The following is a 22,320-nucleotide window of genomic DNA, read 5'->3' on the forward strand; positions in this document are numbered from 1 at the left end:
TTTCATTGAGTAGAACATGGCTTCCTCATTCACTACTGTTAATGACCACACTGAGTTTCCCCCCACTGAACGACCCCGCTAGAGAGGATAACTGGGTTGTGTTCATTAAGGAGAAAACGTTTTGAAAAAGAAATCAAACTCACGGTAGAAGAAGGGGACAAACTCCACGGTGAGAGGAGCTGCTTTGTGTTTCTGTCTGCTCTTCTCCACTGTACTCCGCTGGTCCCTGGAGACGACAGGCAAAACACACAGTGTCAGAAAAAGACCCCCTGTCCAAACTCTGTCTGTGTGTCTGTGAGCAGGAACACTGCTGGGAGGGTTTAGCACAGGATTAGAACCAACACTACTTGGATTGATTTGGGAAATGTTTTGGCACTTTGGGGAAAAAAATACTTGTATACTAATTAGGTAAACCAAGCCGAGCTGTACTGTGAAGAAACAACAACATTCAAGCCAGCACATTACGATTGCAGTGTTTTCAGAAGTGTAACAGTAGAATTGACCATGGTGGAATAAGTACATAATGATGATAGATCCTAAGAGCGTTGTATATAGTGCTTCAGTACCCACGAGAGCCCCGGTGCTGACAGAGCCCCGGTGGTTAATGCATGCTTGACCCTGCTCCTCCAGTACCCAGAGCCCTTCCTCTTATTGTGCTTCTACACCTGCATTGCTTGCTGTTTGGGGTTTTAGGCTGGGTTTCTGTACAGCACTTTGAGATATCAGCTGATGTACGAAGGGCTATATAAATAAATTTGATTTGATTTGATATTTCCCTGAGAAAAAGTGTGCAGTATTTATTAAATTATATACATTATTATGGGTCGTCCTCCCCTTACTGTGGATCTACTACAGTTCCATCTATTATTATGAGTAGTCCTCCACTTACTGTGGATCTACTACAGTTCCATCTATTATTATGAGTAGTCCTCCACTTACTGTGGATCTACTACAGTTCCATCTATTATTATGAGTAGTCCTCCACTTACTGTGGATCTACTACAGTTCCATCTATTATTATGAGTAGTCCTCCACTTACTGTGGATCTACTACAGTTCCATCTATTATTATGAGTAGTCCTCCACTTACTGTGGATCTACTACAGTTCCATCTATTATTATGAGTAGTCCTCCACTTACTGTGGATCTACTACAGTTCCATCTATTATTATGAGCTGTCCTCCACTTACTGTGGATCTACTACAGTTCCATCTATTATTATGAGTCGTCCTCCCCTTACTGTGGATCTACTACAGTTCCATCTATTATTATGAGTAGTCCTCCACTTACTGTGGATCTACTACAGTTCCATCTATTATTATGAGTAGTCCTCCACTTACTGTGGATCTACTACAGTTCCATCTATTATTATGAGTCGTCCTCCACTTACTGTGGATCTACTACAGTTCTCTCTATTATTATGAGTCGTCCTCCCCTTACTGTGGATCTACTACAGTTCCATCTATTATTATGAGTAGTCCTCCACTTACTGTGGATCTACTACAGTTCTATCTATTATTATGAGTCGTCCTCCCCTTACTGTGGATCTACTACAGTTCCATCTATTATTATGATTCGTCCTCCACTTAAATCAAATAAGCAAACTCTGCTAGAGTTAGCGACTTAGTGTACCCGCAGGTGCGATGTCTCCAGTTCCGGTAGGGGTCGTACAGGCTCTCGCAGAAGGCCAGAGAGTGGCGGACAAACTCCTCGGCCTGAGTCTGGTCCACCATCTCCTTCTCCTTGGTCTTACTCTTCAGCTGTAGGAGAGAGCATGGTGAGGCTAGAAGACACACACACAGGAATGTGTAATCTCACGGGAATGTACCTACTTAATCATTGTGACATGCTAAAAAATAAACGTAATCATTGTGACATGCTAAAAAATAAACGTAATCATTGTGACATGCTAAAAAATGTTTTTGTTCAAATCTGTTTTGAAACAGACTAGCACAAATGCGCGCACACACACACATCCCTATGACTAATCATTGTGACTGGGTAAAAATACTTCATTTTGTGCAGGTTGGTTTTTAAACTTGTTTTCAAAAGAAAACAGAGTCAGGAAGGCGATGATAGGGGGAGAGGAGGGTGGATAAAGTGGGAGAAGAGGGTGGATAAAGTGAGAGAAGAGGGTGGATAAAGTGAGAGAAGAGGGTGGATAAAGTGAGAGAAGAGGGTGGATAAAGTGAGAGAAGAGGGTGGATAAAGTGAGAGAAGAGGGTGGATAAAGTGAGAGAAGAGGGTGGATAAAGTGAGAGAAGAGGGTGGATAAAGTGAGAGAAGAGGGTGGATAAAGTGAGAGAAGAGGGTGGATAAAGTGAGAGAAGAGGGTGGATAAAGTGAGAGAAGAGGGTGGATAAAGTGAGAGAAGAGGGTGGATAAAGTGAGAGAAGAGGGTGGATAAAGTGAGAGAAGAGGGTGGATAAAGGGAGAGAAGAGGGTGGATAAAGGGAGAGAAGAGGGTGGATAAAGGGAGAGAAGAGGGTGGATAAAGGGAGAGAAGAGGGTGGATAAAGGGAGAGAAGAGGGTGGATAAAGGGAGAGAAGAGGGTGGATAAAGGGGGAGAAGAGGGTGGATAAAGGGGGAGAAGAGGGTGGATAAAGGGGGAGAAGAGGGTGGATAAAGGGGGAGAAAAGGGTGGATAAAGGGGAAGAAGAGGGTGGATAAAGGGGGAGAAGAGGGTGGATAAAGGGGGAGAAGAGGGTGGATAAAGGGAGAGAAGAGGGTGGATAAGGGGGAGAAGAGGGTGGATAAGGGGGAGAAGAGGGTGGATAAAGGGGGAGAAGAGGGTGGATAAAGGGGGAGAGGAATCAGACCTGCTGGATGTAGAGCGTTGTCATGGTAATGACATGATTGATGTAGGAGCAGGTGCCAATCTCCTCCACATTGGACAGGTTCCTGCAGAGAGAAAGTCATAGCCTGTTAAAGTAGTGACAGGTTCCAACACACAGACACAGAGAGACAGAGAGACATGAGAGAGAGTCATGTCTGTTATAGTAGTGACAGGTTCCAACAGAGAGAGAGAGTCATGTCTGTTATTGTAGGGACAGGTTCCAACAGAGAGTCATGTCTGTTATAGTAGGGACAGGTTCCAACACAGAGAGTCATGTCTGTTATAGTAGGGACAGGTTCCAACAGAGAGAGAGTCATGTCTGTTATAGTAGGGACAGGTTCCAACAGAGAGTCATGTCTGTTATAGTAGGGACAGGTTCCAACACAGAGAGTCATGTCTGTTATAGTAGGGACAGGTTCCAACAGAGAGAGAGTCAGGTCTGTTATAGTAGGGACAGGTTCCAACAGAGAGAGAGTCATGTCTGTTATAGTAGGGACAGGTTCCAACAGAGAGAGAGTCAGGTCTGTTATAGTAGGGACAGGTACCCAAAAGAGAGAGAGTCATGTCTGTTATAGTAGGGACAGGTTCCAACAGAGAGAGTCATGTCTGTTATAGTAGGGACAGGTTCCAACAGAGAGAGAGTCATGTCTGTTATAGTAGGGACAGGTTCCAACAGAGAGAGAGTCATGTCTGTTATAGTAGGGACAGGTTCCAACAGAGAGAGAGTCATGTCTGTTATAGTAGGGACAGGTTCCAACAGAGAGAGAGTCATGTCTGTTATAGTAGGGACAGGTTCCAACACAGAGAGTCATATCTGTTATAGTAGGGACAGGTTACAACAGAGAGAGAGTCATGTCTGTTATAGTAGGGACAGGTTCCAACAGAGAGAGTCATGTCTGTTATAGTAGGGACAGGTTCCAACAGAGAGAGAGTCATGTCTGTTATAGTAGGGACAGGTTCCAACAGAGAGAGTCATGTCTGTTATAGTAGGGACAGGTTCCAACAGAGAGAGAGTCATGTCTGTTATAGTAGGGACAGGTTCCAACACAGAGAGAGAGTCATGTCTGTTATAGTAGGGACAGGTTCCAACAGAGAGAGAGTCATGTCTGTTATAGTAGGGACAGGTTCCAACAGAGAGAGAGAGTCATGTCTGTTATAGTAGGGACAGGTTCCAACAGAGAGAGTCATGTCTGTTATAGTAGGGACAGGTTCCAACAGAGAGAGAGTCATGTCTGTTATAGTAGGGACAGGTTCCAACAGAGAGAGAGTCAGGTCTGTTATAGTAGGGACAGGTTCCAACACAGAGAGAGTCATGTCTGTTATAGTAGGGACAGGTTCCAACAGAGAGAGTCATGTCTGTTATAGTAGGGACAGGTTCCAACAGAGAGAGAGTCATGTCTGTTATAGTAGGGACAGGTTCCAACAGAGAGAGTCATGTCTGTTATAGTAGGGACAGGTTCCAACAGAGAGAGTCATATCTGTTATAGTAGGGACAGGTTCCAACAGAGAGAGAGTCATGTCTGTTATAGTAGGGAATGGACCAATGAGTAGCCAGCTACATTTGACAATTAGAAATAACTATTGATTTTCTGGTTCATTAAGAAAACTAAACTAAAATGTATGTTTTTGGTTGTTGAGGTAATTAGACCAAGCCCATTTCAAGGTTCTTTCTAAAATAAAAAAAGTAATTTCAGAATATGAAGGTAAGATAGCTGGCTGACTCATTGATCCTGCTTTGTTGCATATCCCTCAAGGTCATGTTCATGACTGTACCATATAGAGGACTACAGACTGAAGCAGCAAGGGAGAAACTTTTACTTGTTTTCACTTTCTGTTGCAAAAACCTGTGTTACGTGCCCTACTGAACCACCTACCTACTGCTGGAAGACCCTTTAAAACCAGGTTGACCCCTCAACCTAGGCTAGAGGGGTTCCTATCAATAGACATTACCTATAAGAGGTCCAACCCACAGAACTAGAAATTATTCAAATTCCATGGTCCAACCAGGTCTAGGTGGGTGGAGGGAGGGGCCAGACCACTGGACCGGTACAACCAGGTCTAGGTAGGTGGGTGGAGGGAGGGGCCAGACTACTGGACCGGTACAACCAGGTCTAGGTAGGTGGGTGGAGGGAGGGGCCAGACCACTGGACCGGTACAACCAGGTCTAGGTAGGTGGAGGGAGGGGCCAGACTACTGGACCGGTACAACCAGGTCTAGGTAGGTGGAGGGAGGGGCCAGACCACTGGACCGGTACAACCAGGTCTAGGTAGGTGGAGGGAGGGGCCAGACTACTAGACCGGTACAACCAGGTCTAGGTAGGTGGAGGGAGGGGCCAGACTACTAGACCGGTACAACCAGGTCTTGGTAGGTGGAGGGAGGGGCCAGACTACTAGACCGGTACAACCAGGTCTAGGTAGGTGGAGGGAGGGGCCAGACCACTGGACCGGTACAACCAGGTCTTGGTAGGTGGAGGGAGGGGCCAGACTACTAGACCGGTACAACCAGGTCTAGGTAGGTGGAGGGAGGGGCCAGACCACTGGACCGGTACAACCAGGTCTTGGTAGGTGGAGGGAGGGGCCAGACTACTGGACCGGTACAACCAGGTCTCGGTAGGTGGAGGGAGGGGCCAGACTACTAGACCGGTACAACCAGGTCTAGGTAGGTGGAGGGAGGGGCCAGACCACTGGACCGGTACAACTAGGTCTTGGTAGGTGGAGGGAGGGGCCAGACCACTGGACCGGTACAACCAGGTCTTGGTAGGTGGAGGGAGGGGCCAAACTACTGGACCGGTACAACCAGGTCTAGGTAGGTGGAGGGAGGGGCCAGACTACTGGACCGGTACAACCAGGTCTAGGTAGGTGGAGGGAGGGGCCAGACTACTGGACCGGTACAACCAGGTCTTGGTAGGTGGAGGGAGGGGCCAGACTACTGGACCGGTACAACCAGGTCTAGGTAGGTGGAGGGAGGGGCCAGACTACTGGACCGGTACAACCAGGTCTCGGTAGGTTGAGGGAGGGGCCAGACTACTGGACCGGTACAACCAGGTCTCGGTAGGTGGAGGGAGGGACCAGACTACTGGACCGGTACAACCAGGTCTAGGTAGGTGGAGGGAGGGGCCAGACCACTGGACCGGTACAACTAGGTCTTGGTAGGTGGAGGGAGGGGCCAGACTACTGGACCGGTACAACCAGGTCTTGGTAGGTGGAGGGAGGGGCCAGACTACTGGACCGGTACAACTAGGTCTTGGTAGGTGGAGGGAGGGGCCAGACCACTGGACCGGTACAACCAGGTCTAGGTAGGTGGAGGGAGGGGCCAGACTACTGGACCGGTACAACCAGGTCTAGGTATGAGAGGGAGGGGCCAGACTACTGGACCGGTACAACCAGGTCTAGGTAGGTGGAGGGAGGGGCCAGACCACTGCTTCTGGTCCTACAGAAACACCACGGACCAACCTGCAGATGACGATGAGGAACTTGACCAGCAGGAGGGCCAGGTTCTGCTGCTCCTGCTCCAGCCCGTCCGAGGCCTTCTGGACACACTGGAGCAGCTGGTGCCGCAACACCTGCAGGATGTTGTCTGGCAGCAGGGTCATCACTGGAGGCACCTCCTCCAACCTGGGGAGGGAGAGAGAGAAAGGGGTGAAATAAAGGGAACACCAAAACATGCTCAACTCTCACCTGCGTGTCACACACATCTGCACAAATATTATGCAAGCGCACGCACACACAAATACTATGCAAGCGCACGCACACACACACACACACACAAATACTATGCAAGCGCACGCACACACACACACAAATACTATGCAAGCGCACACACACACACAAATACTATGCAAGCGCACACACACACACAAATACTATGCAAGCGCACACACACACACACAAATACTATGCAAGCGCACGCACGCACACACACAAATACTATGCAAGCGCACGCACACACACACACAAATACTATGCAAGCGCACGCACGCACGCACACAAATACTATGCAAGCGCACGCACACACACACACACAAATATTATGCAAGCAAGGAAGCACACACACAAATACTATGCAAGCGCACGCACACAAATACTATGCAAGCGCACGCACACACAAATATTATGCAAGCAAGGAAGCACACACATAAATACTATGCAAGCAAACACACACACACACTCCCTGCCATCCAGGACGTTTCTACCAGGCCCTAAAAGTTGTCAAAGACTCCAGTCACCCAAGTCAGACTGTTCTCTCTGCTACCGCACGGCAAGCGGTACCGATGCACCAAGCGTGCACACACACACACACACACACACACACACACACACACACACACACACACACACACACACAAACTTCTAAGGCCTTCAGGTACATTACACACATTTACACTACATTCACACACGTACCTAAGCAACACTCCATGATAACCTTTAGACTAATGTCATGAAACCGTCCACTGTACAGCTAACAGTGAACCTAACTGTCTCTGTCCCTCTCTGTAGACAGAGGTCATCAGAGAGGAATGGGCCTGTCTCTGTCCCCCTCTGTAGACAGGGGTCATCAGAGAGGAATGGGCCGGTCTCTGTCCCTCTCTGTAGACAGAGGTCATCAGAGAGGAATGGGCCTGTCTCTGTCCCTCTCTGTAGACAGAGGTCATCAGAGAGGAATGGGCCTGTCTCTGTCCAACTCTGTAGACAGAGTTCATCAGAGAGAAATGGGTTCTTCCTCTAACCGGACCAAGCAGAGCCCAGATGAGCATTCCCAAATCGGGGTAGGAGCGTATCGCTGGGAAAAGCAGGACAGCTGCGGCAGAGGTGGAGTGGGAAAGAGAGGGAGGGGGGAGGTGGAGTGGGAAAGAGAGGGAGAGGGGGAGGTGGAGTGGGAAAGAGAGGGAGAGGTGGAGTGGGAAAGAGAGGGAGAGGTGGAGTGGGAAAGAGAGGGAGAGAGGTGGAGTGGGAAAGAGAGAGGGAGAGAGGTTGAGTGGGAAAGAGAGAGGGAGAGGTTGAGTGGGAAAGAGAGAGGGAGAGGTTGAGTGGGAAAGAGAGAGGGAGAGGTGGAGTGGGAAAGAGAGAGGGAGAGGTGGAGTGGGAAAGAAAGAGGGAGAGGTGGAGTGGGAAAGAAAGAGGGAGAGGTGGAGTGGGAAAGAAAGAGGGAGAGGTGGAGTGGGAAAGAGAGGGGGAGAGGTGGAGTGGGAAAGAGAGGGGGAGAGGTGGAGTGGGAAAGAGAGGGGGAGAGGTGGAGTGGGAAAGAGAGGGGGAGAGGTGGAGTGGGAAAGAGAGGGGGAGAGGTGGAGTGGGAAAGAGAGGGGAGGTGGAGTGGGAAAGAGAGAGGGGAGGTGGAGTGGGAAAGAGAGAGGGGAGGTGGAGTGGGAAAGAGAGAGGGGAGGTGGAGTGGGAAAGAGAGAGGGGAGGTGGAGTGGGAAAGAGAGGGAGAGGTGGAGTGAGAAAGAGAGGGAGTGGTGGATTGGGAAAGAGAGGGAGAGGGGGCGTGAGGTGGAGTGGGAGAGAGAGGGAGAGGGGGAGTGAGAGAGAGAGTGAGAGAGAGGGGGAGTGAGAGAGAGAGTGAGAGAGAGAGAGAGGGGAGAGAGAGAGAGAGAGAGAGGGGGAGTGAGAGAGAGAGTGAGAGAGGGGAGAGAGAGAGAGAGAGAGGGGGAGAGAGAGAGTGAGAGAGGGGGAGTGTGAGAGAGAGAGAGAGAGGGGGGGAGGTGGAGTGGGAGAGAGAGGTGGAGTGGGAGAGAGAGAGAGAGAGGGGAGGTGGAGTGGGAAAGAGAGAGAGAGAGGGGGAGGTGGAGTGGGAGAGAGAGAGGGGGAGAGGGGGAGAGAGAGAGGGGGAGAGGTGGAGGTGGAGTGGGAGAGAGAGAGAGGCACGGCAACGAACCGACAAACGACCGTACTGGCGGATCTAATGGAAAGTAATCTGTTTCCCCTTGCTCCACACTTCACTCTCTCCAGTCCCACACACACAGACCACACAGCCTTACGTAACCATCTGACAGGACTGACTGGGCATTTCACTGGTCATGTGACCAGACCACAGCTGGAAGAGCAGAGGAGCACATCACCTCTCACTCGCTCTGTCTCTCTCTATACTGCATGTGCTTCTTCTCCCTGAACGCTCTCAAACAATGGATGCAGCCGTGCAAACATACAGACATGCACAGAACCTTCACACCAACACAGATTCCAGAGCTGGTTATGGAACCCCAACACAGATTCCAGAGTTGGTTATGGAAACACAACACAGATTCCAGAGCTGGTTATGTAACACCAACACAGATTCCAGAGCTGGTTATGTCACCCCAACACAGATTCCAGACCTGGTTATGTCACACCAACACAGATTCCAGTCCTGGTTATGTCACACCAACACAGATTCCAGAGCTGGTTATGTCACCCCAACACAGATTCCAGAGCTGGTTATGTAACCCCAACACAGATTCCAGAGCTGGTTATGTAACACCAACACAGATTCCAGAGCTGGTTATGTCACCCCAACACAGATTCCAGAGCTGGTTATGTAACACCAACACAGATTCCAGTCCTGGTTATGTCACCCCAACACAGATTCCAGAGCTGGTTATGTAACACCAACACAGATTCCAGACCTGGTTATGTCACCCCAACACAGATTCCAGAGCTGGTTATGTAACACCAACACAGATTCCAGACCTGGTTATGTCACCCCAACACAGATTCCAGAGCTGGTTATGTCACCCCAACACAGATTCCAGAGCTGGTTATGTCACACCAACACAGATTCCAGTCCTGGTTATGTAACACCAACACAGATTCCAGAGCTGGTTATGTCACCCCAACACAGATTCCAGAGCTGGTTATGTCACACCAACACAGATTCCAGTCCTGGTTATGTCACACCAACACAGATTCCAGAGCTGGTTATGTCACCCCAACACAGATTCCAGAGCTGGTTATGTAACACCAACACAGATTCCAGTCCTGGTTATGTCACCCCAACACAGATTCCAGAGCTGGTTATGTAACACCAACACAGATTCCAGACCTGGTTATGTCACCCCAACACAGATTCCAGAGCTGGTTATGTAACACCAACACAGATTCCAGACCTGGTTATGTCACCCCAACACAGATTCCAGAGCTGGTTATGTCACCCCAACACAGATTCCAGAGCTGGTTATGTCACCCCAACACAGATTCCAGAGCTGGTTATGTAACATGTAACACCAACACAGATTCCAGAGCTGGTTATGGAACCCCAACACAGATTCCAGAGCTGGTTATGGAACCCCAACACAGATTCCAGAGCTGGTTATGGAACCCCAACACAGATTCCAGAGCTGGTTATGGAACCCCAATACAGATTCCAGAGCTGGTTATGGAACCCCAACACAGATTCCAGAGCTGGTTATGTAACACCAACACAGATTCCAGAGCTGGTTATGTCACCCCAACACAGATTCCAGAGCTGGTTATGTAACACCAACACAGATTCCAGAGCTGGTTATGGAACCCCAACACAGATTCCAGAGCTGGTTATGGAACCCCAACACAGATTCCAGAGCTGGTTATGGAACCCCAACACAGATTCCAGAGCTGGTTATGGAACCCCAATACAGATTCCAGAGCTGGTTATGGAACCCCAACACAGATTCCAGAGCTGGTTATGGAACCCCAACACAGATTCCAGAGCTGGTTATGTAACACCAACACAGATTCCAGAGCTGGTTATGTAACACCAACACAGATTCCAGAGCTGGTTATGGAACCCCAATACAGATTCCAGAGCTGGTTATGGAACCCCAATACAGATTCCAGAGCTGGTTATGGAACCCCAACACAGATTCCAGAGCTGGTTATGTAACACCAACACAGATTCCAGAGCTGGTTATGTAACACCAACACAGATTCCAGAGCTGGTTATGGAACCCCAACACAGATTCCAGAGCTGGTTATGGAACCCCAACACAGATTCCAGAGCTGGTTATGGAACCCCAATACAGATTCCAGAGCTGGTTATGGAACCCCAACACAGATTCCAGAGCTGGTTATGGAACCCCAACACAGATTCCAGAGCTGGTTATGGAACCCCAACACAGATTCCAGAGCTGGTTATGGAACCCCAACACAGATTCCAGAGCTGGTTATGGAACCCCAACACAGATTCCAGAGCTGGTTATGGAACCCCAACACAGATTCCAGAGCTGGTTATGTAACACCAACACAGATTCCAGAGCTGGTTATGGAACCCCAACACAGATTCCAGAGCTGGTTATGGAACCCCAACACAGATTCCAGAGCTGGTTATGGAACCCTATAGTCTATTTCTGTATCTTGCGTTTTGAAAATGCGTCCCCGTTTATGACCCTAAAGACAGGCTACATTTGCACAGCGATGGGGGGCGCTTGCCTGTGTGCGCGGAGGCCCCAAGCTACTTTTTAGGGGTCATGGGTCAAAACATTTGAAAAGCAATGAGCTAGAGAACAGATGGTTGATTTGCAGTACAGTTAGAGGACCGGGTGCAGCACAAACATCCATAATATGAACTGTTTACTTTGCAACGGGGCATCAAGCAACGGCCACCATAGACCTACTGCTCTTTTGGTTTGTCAAAATGGCTTGGAATTAAACATCGACTTATAAAGCCCGCAATTGGAATCTATTGTTAAAATGTATTATTGCAAAATCAAAATGTGTTATAGATAAAATAATGAAAAGGGCTGTCTGATGGCCTCAATAAATAGACAATTATTTGTAGTTGAACAAGTCGTTTCCTGATTAGATGGTTTATGTTTTTTACTTGACATGACTTGCTCTTAGAACGCACGACTTGGACTGACTCGAGACTCGACCCGTTCTACTTGGACTGACTCGAGACTCGGCCCGTTCTACTTGGACTGACTCGAGACTCGGCCCGTTCTACTTGGACTGACTCGAGACTCGACCCGTTCTACTTGGACTGACTCGAGACTCGGCCCGTTCTACTTGGACTGACTCGAGACTCGGCCCGTTCTACTTGGACTGACTCGAGACTCGGCCCGTTCTACTTGGACTGACTCGAGACTCGGCCCGTTCTACTTGGACAGACTCGAGACTCGACCCGTTCTACTTGGACTGACTCGAGACTCGGCCCGTTCTACTTGGACTGACTCGAGACTCGACCCGTTCTACTTGGACTGACTCGAGACTCGACCCGTTCTACTTGGACTGACTCGAGACTCGACCCGTTCTACTTGGACTGACTCGAGACTCGACCCGTTCTACTTGGACTGACTCGAGACTCGACCCGTTCTACTTGGACTGACTCGAGACTCGGCCCGTTCTACTTGGACTGACTCGAGACTCGGCCCGTTCTACTTGGACTGACTCGAGACTCGGCCCGTTCTACTTGGACAGACTCGAGACTCGACCCGTTCTACTTGGACTGACTCGAGACTCGACCCGTTCTACTTGGACAGACTCGAGACTCGACCCGTTCTACTTGGACTGACTCGAGACTCGGCCCGTTCTACTTGGACTGACTCGAGACTCGACCCGTTCTACTTGGACTGACTCGAGACTCGACCCGTTCTACTTGGACTGACTCGAGACTCGACCCGTTCTACTTGGACTGACTCGAGACTCGACCCGTTCTACTTGGACTGACTCGAGACTCGACCCGTTCTACTTGGACTGACTCGAGACTCGACCCGTTCTACTTGGACTGACTCGAGACTCGGCCCGTTCTACTTGGACTGACTCGAGACTCGACCCGTTCTACTTGGACAGACTCGACCCGTTCTACTTGGACAGACTCGACCCGTTCTACTTGGACTGACTCGACCCGTTCTACTTGGACTGACTCGACCCGTTCTACTTGGACTGACTCGACCCGTTCTACTTGGACTGACTCGACCCGTTCTACTTGGACTGACTCGACCCGTTCTACTTGGACTGACTCGACCCGTTCTACTTGGACTGACTCGACCCGTTCTACTTGGACTGACTCGACCCGTTCTACTTGGACTGACTCGAGACTCGACCCGTTCTACTTGGATTGACTCGAGACTCGACCCGTTCTACTTGGATTGACTCGAGACTCGACCCGTTCTACTTGGACTGACTCGAGACTCGGCCCGTTCTACTTGGACTGACTCGAGACTCGACCCGTTCTACTTGGACTGACTCGAGACTCGACCCGTTCTACTTGGACTGACTCGAGACTCGACCCGTTCTACTTGGACTGACTCGAGACTCGACCCGTTCTACTTGGACTGACTCGAGACTCGACCCGTTCTACTTGGATTGACTCGAGACTCGACCCGTTCTACTTGGATTGACTCGAGACTCGACCCGTTCTACTTGGATTGACTCGAGACCCGGCCCGTTCTACTTGGATTGACTCGAGACTCGGCCCGTTCTACTAGGATTGACTCGAGACCCGGCCCGTTCTACTTGGATTGACTCGAGACCCGGCCCGTTCTACTTGGATTGACTCGAGACTCGACCCGTTCTACTTGGATTGACTCGAGACCCGGCCCGTTCTACTTGGATTGACTCGAGACCCGGCCCGTTCTACTTGGATTGACTCGAGACCCGGACCGTTCTACTTGGATTGACTCGACACTCGACCCGTCCTACTTGGGACTTGCATTGAGACTCGACCCATCCTACTTGGGACTTGTGACTTGCTTGTGACTCAAATAATAGTGACTTGGTCCCACCTCTGGGGCTATGCTTACCTGGAGGGTGGCTTCTCAAAGTCCACATCTAGACATCTCTCATAGGAGCCAATGAAGATCTCCAGCCACAGCTTCAGGTAGTCTGGGTCCCTCTGTCACAGAGAGGGATGGGAGGACGGAATGAAGGAGGAGAGGGAGAAGAGAGGGCGAGGAAGAGGAGGAGAGGGAGAAGAGGAGGGTGAGGTGAAGAGGAGGGTGAGGTGAAGAGGAGGGTGAGGTTAAGAGGAGGGTGAGGTTAAGAGGAGGGTGAGGTGAAGAGGAGGGTGAGGTGAAGAGGAGGGTGAGGTGAAGAGGAGGAGAGGGAGAAGAGGAGGGTGAGGGAGAAGAGGAGGGTGAGGGAGAAGAGGAGGGTGAGGGAGAAGAGGAGGGTGAGGGAGAAGAGGAGGGTGAGGGAGAAGAGGAGGGTGAGGTGAAGAGGAGGAGAGGGAGAAGAGGAGGGTGAGGTGAAGAAGAGGAGAGGGAAAGAGGGTGAGGAAGAAGAGAGGGTGAGGTGAAGAGGAGGAGAGGGAGAAGGAAATAAACACGTTAGTGGTTGTCATGTGAGAATAGAGAGATAATGATTCCACTAACTGTAGTATGTCAGGAGGGGCAGATTACAGTGAACTCAGGTGTGTGTGTGTGTGTGTGTGTGTGTGTGTGTGTGTGTGTGTGTGTGAGTGAGAGTAATGAGGAGTGCACCTGTCTGCCTGAAAAACAGGCATCGCTACATTCTCTACTCCCGAGGGGAGTCACGAGCAGCTGCCGTTTAGACATTTCCTACATTCCTGGGAACAATGCAGAGAGCCAGAGGACAGCAGCACTGTTCAGACAGCCAGACAGACAGACAGCACATCACCCTCCCACTCTGAGAATGCCAGTCATCTCCACACCCTGGCTAGCCTAAGCTCCATATCTGCCCAGGGTGAAGAGGTAGAGAGGGGGGTAGAGAGGGAGGTAGGGCAGGGGAGTTCCAAGGCTTGCCTGACTGACACTGATTCAGGTCAAGGGGGACTGATAAGAGAAAAGGCCCAGAGTATTATTGTGGAACCAGTAGGAGTGGCAGGAATGAATACTGCTGTGTTAGACTAAGTGTTGTTCAATAAGGCAGTAGGCTATATTGGCTATTCACTAGAAATCAACTGGAAGCAAACGGACCAAAACCAAGAGGGATTACCAGAACTTGTCCAATAAGAAACGTTGGTTTTCGTTGCCAAACGTGTTGCTACGGTGTGCACTAATGAATAAATACACCCCTGGCATGTGCCTGCTTAGTCCGTCAGAGTGTAACACCCGTTTAAGGACAAAACCCACCATACTGGATGGTCGGTCTGCTCGATACATGGTGTTCATTCGTTTGCTGTCGTCGCGGTGTGTTGTAGTGAACACCCACCGATGGCGACTGGCGGACGTCATTTTAGCCCTTTTCCTCATGTCCAATCGGTTTGCAAATTACAGACGACCTCTGTTCAGGGGTGCTAACTACTCTTGTCCGGCAGACATTCAACCATCCTACCAGTCTGTCCCTGCCTTTCGTCGATTTTCAAGTGACACTTTTGATGAAGTGGTTTTCTGACGACGCCCAAAGTTCAGTTACATGTAAATGACCATATTTCTTACATCTAGCCAATACTATTCAGGGCCCTATAAATGTGCAGCAAGGTTGGTTATGACACTAGAGCAGGGCAGGACAAGTCTAGGAACGCCTCAGCCTGCTGCGTGTCACAGTGGGAATGGTCCAGAACACGAAAGAATTCCAAAAGTGAGGTCATCAGATCAGCAAGTGACTTGACGGAGAGTTTGAGAGGGACTTGGATACAGAGTTCAGTACAAGTGTCGGTCTGTGTATACTGGAATCAACAAGGTTGTACAGCAAAAACATATGACGATCGTGTTCATTCCACTCTCAATGTGTGTGTTCCCTCCCCTTGACTCTGTGAGCCAGAGCAGGTTTGGGCACTAGCCCCAGGGAGTGTGTGTGAGTGGTTAGAGAGAATGCCCTCTTTCACTGGGCAGCCAGGGAGTACAGATGTCCACTGAGGGCTCAGGGCTGAGACAGGGAGGGCAGGGAGGGGAGAGCAGAGAGGGACACACCCTGGGCCTGCTTGCTGTGGCACCACTGCTGACCCAACACCAAGCAACACTGGCCGGATGAATTCAGATCAGATGAGCTCAATATCTGGGTAGCAACCTATTAGTAATATCTCTGAAACGATCTGACAGACTTTAATGACTGATGACGTATTTCCTATTTGTGTGTTTTCTTATGGTCAGCTGGTTTGAGGGGGTGGGTAATCTGGGTTTCCTGTGCCCAACATGTGACCATCCATCCTGATATTAAGACTCAGGGAGGGGGTGGTCATGATAACACATTACCCCATGGGACCTTCCCAACAGGGTGAATTGTGGGTTGTTATTAGTCAGCTGGTTTGGCAGGGGGTTAGACTATAACTTTCGTTGTACCAAGCATGTGACCATTCCTCATGAAATCATGACGACCCCCCTCACTGAATCTTAATAACACATGACCCGGTAGGACCTCACTAGCCTGAGCAGACAAGGTTATCAACATCAATCTTCCCTCAAGGAGATGCCATCCAGAGGAGAAGCCATCCAGAGGAGATGCCATCCAGAGGAGAAGAGAGCATTACGAAGGAGTTATATCGCTTCCTTTATGACCGACCCGGCACTGCCCTCCTCACCCTACCAGAAGGGCATGGTTGGCATGGTAACCGAGTATGACTGCTAGAGGAAATGGTGAGGGGCGACTCAAAACCAATGTCTACTGTAGATGTCCCCTCCCTAACAGTTTCTCTGTTTTACCACAATGTCTATTGTAGATGTCCCCTCCCTAACAGTTTCTCTGTTTTACCACAATGTCTACTGTAGATGTCCTGTCCAAACAGTTTCTATTTTACCAATGTCTTTATTGCCTTCATGGTCCATCTACAGTCACCTTCTCCTCCCCATAAATCTCCAGTACTCACAATCCTGGGATTGACTGATGTAACGTCACCAGTAGTATTTATAGTGCACACATGGGAGGGGCTAAACCACGAGGTGTGGTCGATATATAAACACTATGACATTACTGATGTTGCTGGTGATATTTATAGCACACAGTGAAGGAGGAGAGAGCCGAGAGGAGGGAAAGGAGAGAGCGAGAGCCGGGCGAACGAGCTCGCTCGCCTGGCCCCGCTCTGGCCCGCCAGCCCTGGGCCCGCTCTGGCGAGCCAGAGCCGAGAGCCGGGCAGGCGAGCCAATGCCGGGCGAGCCAGAGAAGGGCGAGGGAGCCAGAGAAGGGCGAGGGAGCCAGAGCTGGGGCGAACGAGCGAGCCCGAGCCTGACGAGAACCGGGCGAGCGAGCGAGCCGGAGCCGAGCCGGAGCCGAGCTAGGAGGCGGTGCCCAGAAGCCACTGCTAGGAGCCAGTGCCCAGAAGCGGTGGTGCCCAGAAGCCACTGCTAGGAGGCGGTGCCCAGAAGCCACTGCTAGGAGGCGGTGCCGAGAAGCCACTGCTAGGAGGCGGTGCCCAGAAGCCACTGCTAGGAGGCGGTGCCCAGAAGCCACTGCTAGGAGGCGGTGCCCAGAAGCCACTGCTAGGAGGCGGTGCCCAGAAGCCACTGCTAGGAGGCGGTGCCCAGAAGCCACTGCTAGGAGGCGGTGCCCAGAAGCCACTGCTAGGAGGCGGTGCCCAGAAGCCACTGCTAGGAGGCGGTGCCCAGAAGCCACTGCTATAGGTAGTCACCAGAAACCACTGCTATAGGTAGTCACCAGAAACCACTGCTATAGGTAGTCACCAGAAACCACTGCTATAGGTAGTCACCAGAAACTACTAGGCCTGTGTTGTTGCTACTTATGGATTCAAAAAGGGATTGGTGCTACCATGATCCAACAATGTATAGTTACACAGGCCTACAGACCTAGTTAAAATGACAGAATATGACAGCCTTTTACTATGACCTACAGCTCCAGGATAAACTAGTTCCTGACCGCCACTACTCCCTTTAATTAGGCTGCTCAACCGTCAACACTAGTTGCTGGGTGTGACTCCACCCCAGGGACCAGGGTGACTTACTGTGATGTCTCTGTCAACCACTGGCCCCGTAGTGTTAACAGCCCTGCTTGGGTTAATCATTATAGAGGTGAGTAACAGTTCAGTCACACTGATCTAATGGAAGTTAGAGAGACCACAGCTGTACTGGATATTTTAGCTAGGTAGCCGAGCCAGAACGGCCCAGAGGGCAGGGGACTATCACCTGTTTCTGTAGCGTGAGGCAGCTTTAGGATTGAGTACGCAGCCTTACGATCCTAACCCCAAAGTCAAGGAGTTGGTCATTTTAGCTTAACTAAGCTCCCATTATTGTTCATATGCCATGCTGTGTTAATGGTCAGTTATCTTGGTACACTAGGGTGTAATGAGCCTATCCCTCAATGAGGTGTGACATCATTAACCTGCGACACTGAAGTGTATGGCATCTTAAGGGCAAGTGGAGACAATGGGCTTAAACTAAACTAGCCTGGTCCCAGATCTGTTTGTGCTCTTGTCAACTCATGTTGGGCATGACAATAAGTTAAAGGGCGTTGGCATGACAACACAAAGACTGGCCCTCAGGCAAGATAATACTAAAAACTTGTGCCTTAGCATTTCCTGCCCTGTGTCGTGTGGGAGAACAGGATAGCTCAAAAGGCTAATGCTTATGAGAGGGTTGTCCTTTTGAGTGGTATTAAAGAGGGAATGTGTTGACTGCAGTTGAGACTCACATGAGGAGAGGCTCAGGCACCAAGCAGTGATTGGTCATCCAGTGCAATGAAACAACTGTAGCTACTACAGTCAATCAAGGGGGAAATAGGTCTAGCTAGGTTGCAATACAAAACAGAATCTATGGAATTGTATTATACCCTTGTACATACCACAAGACGTCACTCAACTCAAATCTAAATACCAGGAGATAGCCTTTACACAGTTCAGGTCAGTCCAGCAGCTGTTACTGAGAATAGTGGAGGAAGAACAGGATGGCTTATACATTCAAGCCCGATTACAATTCATCATCTTGGACATGTTCTGTTATAATCACCACCCAGCACAACCAGAAGAGGACTGGCCACCCCTCAGAGCCGGGTTCCCCTCTAGATTTCTTCCTAGGTTCTGGCCTGTCTAGGGAGTTTTTCCTAGCCACCGTGCTTCAACATCTGCATTGCTTGCAGTTTGGGGTTTTAGGCTGGGTTTCTGTACAGCACTTTGTGACATCAGCGGATGTAAAAAGGGCTTTAAAAATACATTTGATTGATTGATAATCACCCATTACATCATCTCAATATACCACAGCTATTGTAATAGACCTAACTGTCTGGTCTTACTGACAGTACACCGAGTTTATACTCCGAGACGGGGACAGATTCTAATGCATGTTTTATGTGTCAAACAGATCAAGAGACAGGTTTGTTTACCTTGTTGCAATACAGCATCCAGACCTCGTACAATCTTTCATTTGATGCCATTCTCCAAGGCGCGTGGTGGGGTTCCAAACAGAGGTCAATTCTCCGGATTCCTCATATTGAGCCCCTAGCTATATCTCCTCATTCGGGCATTGCTCGTATACATATCGATTTGAGATGTTAAGTGAAACGTCACAATGAAAGACAACTCCGAAAATAGTTCAAATACCTTTCTATTTAGAAAGGAAAAACAAAACATTCAAATGTAATCCCAGTGGCGTTGTTTCTGGATTTTGGAACTTCCTAAAGCATTATTCCATCGTGAATTATGGATTCCCAAGGTTTCGCGTTTCCTGCTGTGGTGAGATTTCCACGGTCAAAGTCGCACTAGGTCCACTTCTCGACTCATATGCCACTGGCTCTGCCCCTCTCTGGAAAGCCAAGCCACAAACAAAGTTATTATGTCAGATACACAAGTTCTGTGGCGCCAGTTTATAAATAGTAAACAGCACTTGTTTATAAACACAACACAAGTAGGCTATACCTTTGATAAAGTTAGCTGACTGGTTATGATAGCTAATTTAGCTTGCTGTAAACAAACACTATGAATCAGCCATCAGCCCAGGCTCGTTCTGTTCAATTAGATCTCTGCTCTTTTGCAAGAGAAGGATACAGCTGACGAAATAAAACACAAAGCTAACTAACATTAGCAAGCTAACTTGGGGTTGCAGTACGCCGAAAAACGCTCGAGTTAGCAAAGTTACTTAGCTAACAAGCTGTCATTGTGAAACAAGGTGGCTCATATGAATTAACTAGCATTATCGTTCTTACCTGTGATGTGTCAAAACGACGAAGCCTTTTTTTCCTGTCTAACGTTACTTCTCATTTGACACAAACGACGAAACGCGTTTGTGAATTTGCTTGACCTTGCCCTAAAATGTAGACATTTAGAAATGTCACCACATAAACAATGCAAACGCACGCATTACTAACGAAAATGACAAAATGTTACAGCCAGCCCATTCCTGTACACTGGGATAGCTACAAACAACACTGGCGGTTAGTGTTGTGGCACTGCCACTCGTGAAGCTGTCTACAATGTGCAAAACGCGGCCAACTACTTCCTGATGTCAACTTTTTCCATTTTCAAAGTAAACGTTCTCATTTATTACGCGCAAGGGAATCTAAAAAAAACGTTTTTTAAAACAAAACATAGGTAGAAGTGTATAGTGATAAATAATAATGTTGCCAAAATTGACAAAATAACTTAATAAAACGATTAACAATTCATAAAAATATATATATTAAAAAAAAATAGAACTGAACTGAAACCAAACTGGATTTGGCCTAAATTAGCCTACTGTTTTAGAGTTTAGACAAAATACAGCCTACCAACATATGGGGATACTTACAGAAGACTGGCAAAGCCAATAATAATAAAAAACATTGATTGGGCTAAACCCGCTCCACAATGAGCAGGGGTGCACATAACTCAGATCGTGAATTTAGTTCGGAAAAAATACTTTTATAAATGGGAAAAGCTAAACAATAACTGATTTTCATTTTAAAAAACGGTGCTTTTATTTTGACATGTAAATCCGGAAGTCAAAATATTTTTCTATTCGTCAATTGCCTTGCTAGGATAGGCTGAGTAAGGGGAGCTTTGAATATAATTACATTAATTTGCCGGGCACAATATATATTTCAGAGGCATAAGACATTCAGCTATACATGTATGTATATGGAGGAATTATTTCAGTATTTTTCTTAGGCTGCAGAGTTTGCGACAGTCTTCAAGCCCTTTACGTTGCCGATGTGGAGCTCGTGGGTCGTTAGGGGTGGGTCTTGGTTGCGAGGGAACCGAGCTTAAATTTGGCTGTGATTGGTTACTTTCAGCTGATCACCATGTTGTTATGCAGTTACCGCCTACTAGGGTAAAATTATAGGAGTTCCTCAGTCGTAACATCATATGTTATCGGAATCTGTCAGGGGATGACGCTGTCGACGACGTCGCACGGAACCATTGGTTGATATATGCAACATCTGAGCAGGGGATTGTGTCCATGATGTGGCAAGCTGATACTTAAAAAATATCTAGCATGCATCATCAACAACTGGGCAGAGGAACATAGCCATAAGTATTTTTTATTTCATTTTTTTATTTCACCTTTATTTAACCAGGTAGGCAAGTTGAGAACACCTTTATTTAACCAGGTAGGCAAGTTGAGAACACCTTTATTTAACCAGGTAGGCAAGTTGAGAACAAGTTCTCATTTACAACTGCGACCTGGCCAAGATAAAGCAAAGCAGTTCGACACATACAACGACACAGAGTTACACATGGAGTAAAACAAACATACAGTCAATAATACAGTATAAACAAGTCTATATACGATGTGAGTAAATTAGGTGAGATAAGGGAGGTAAATGCAAAAAAAGGCCATGGTGGCAAAGTAAATACAATATAGCAAGTAAAACACTGGAATGGTAGATTTGCAATGGAAGAATGTGCAAAGTAGAAATAAAAATAATGGGGTGCAAAGGAGCAAAATAAATAAATCATTTAAATACAGTAGGGAAAGAGGTAGTTGTTTGGGCTAAATTATAGGTGGGCTATGTACAGGTGCAGTAATCTGTGAGCTGCTCTGACAGTTGGTGCTTAAAGCTAGTGAGGGAGATAAGTGTTTCCAGTTTCAGAGATTTTTGTAGTTCGTTCCAGTCATTGGCAGCAGAGAACTGGAAGGAGAGGTGGCCAAAGAAAGAATTGGTTTTGGGGGTGACTAGAGAGATATACCTGCTGGAGCGTGTGCTACAGGTGGGAGATGCTATGGTGACCAGCGAGCTGAGATAAGGGGGGACTTTACCTAGCAGGGTCTTGTAGATGACATGGAGCCAGTGGGTTTGGCGACGAGTATGAAGCGAGGGCCAGCCAACGAGAGCGTACAGGTCGCAATGGTGGGTAGTATATTGGGCTTTGGTGACAAAACGGATTGCACTGTGATAGACTGCATCCAATTTGTTGAGTAGGGTATTGGAGGCTATTTTGTAAATGACATCGCCAAAGTCGAGGATTGGTAGGATGGTCAGTTTTACAAGGGTATGTTTGGCAGCATGAGTGAAGGATCCTTTGTTGCGAAATAGGAAGCCAATTCTAGATTTAACTTTGGATTGAAGATGTTTGATATGGGTCTGGAAGGAGAGTTTACAGTCTAACCAGACACCTAAGTATTTGTAGTTGTCCACGTATTCTAAGTCAGAGCCGTCCAGAGTAGTGATGTTGGACAGGTGGGCAGGTGCAGGTAGCGATCGGTTGAAGAGCATGCATTTAGTTTTACTTGTATTTAAGAGCAATTGGAGGCCACGGAAGGAGAGTTGTATGGC

General features: G+C 48.5%; 1 protein-coding gene across 2 annotated transcripts in view; it reads right to left on the reverse strand.

Annotated features, from left to right (window-relative positions):
* Positions 1–20,083, reverse strand: part of LOC110495568 (neurobeachin-like protein 1) — a 73,674-nt gene extending 53,591 nt beyond the window's left edge. For both annotated transcript variants that reach the window (XM_036951728.1, XM_036951729.1), the window contains exons 1-7: positions 19,771–20,083; positions 18,952–19,370; positions 13,527–13,618; positions 6,289–6,450; positions 2,820–2,901; positions 1,632–1,759; positions 144–226 (exon numbers count right to left, since the gene is read on the reverse strand). In XM_036951728.1, coding sequence (XP_036807623.1) covers positions 144–226; positions 1,632–1,759; positions 2,820–2,901; positions 6,289–6,450; positions 13,527–13,618; positions 18,952–19,002 — 598 coding nt within the window. In that variant the 5' untranslated portion in view covers positions 19,003–19,370; positions 19,771–20,083. The remainder of the gene's footprint in view (positions 1–143; positions 227–1,631; positions 1,760–2,819; positions 2,902–6,288; positions 6,451–13,526; positions 13,619–18,951; positions 19,371–19,770) is intronic.
* Between the last annotated feature and the right edge of the window lie 2,237 nt (positions 20,084–22,320).

This window comes from Oncorhynchus mykiss, chromosome 18 (assembly GCF_013265735.2).
Source record: "Oncorhynchus mykiss isolate Arlee chromosome 18, USDA_OmykA_1.1, whole genome shotgun sequence".
Lineage (NCBI taxonomy): Eukaryota > Metazoa > Chordata > Actinopteri > Salmoniformes > Salmonidae > Oncorhynchus > Oncorhynchus mykiss.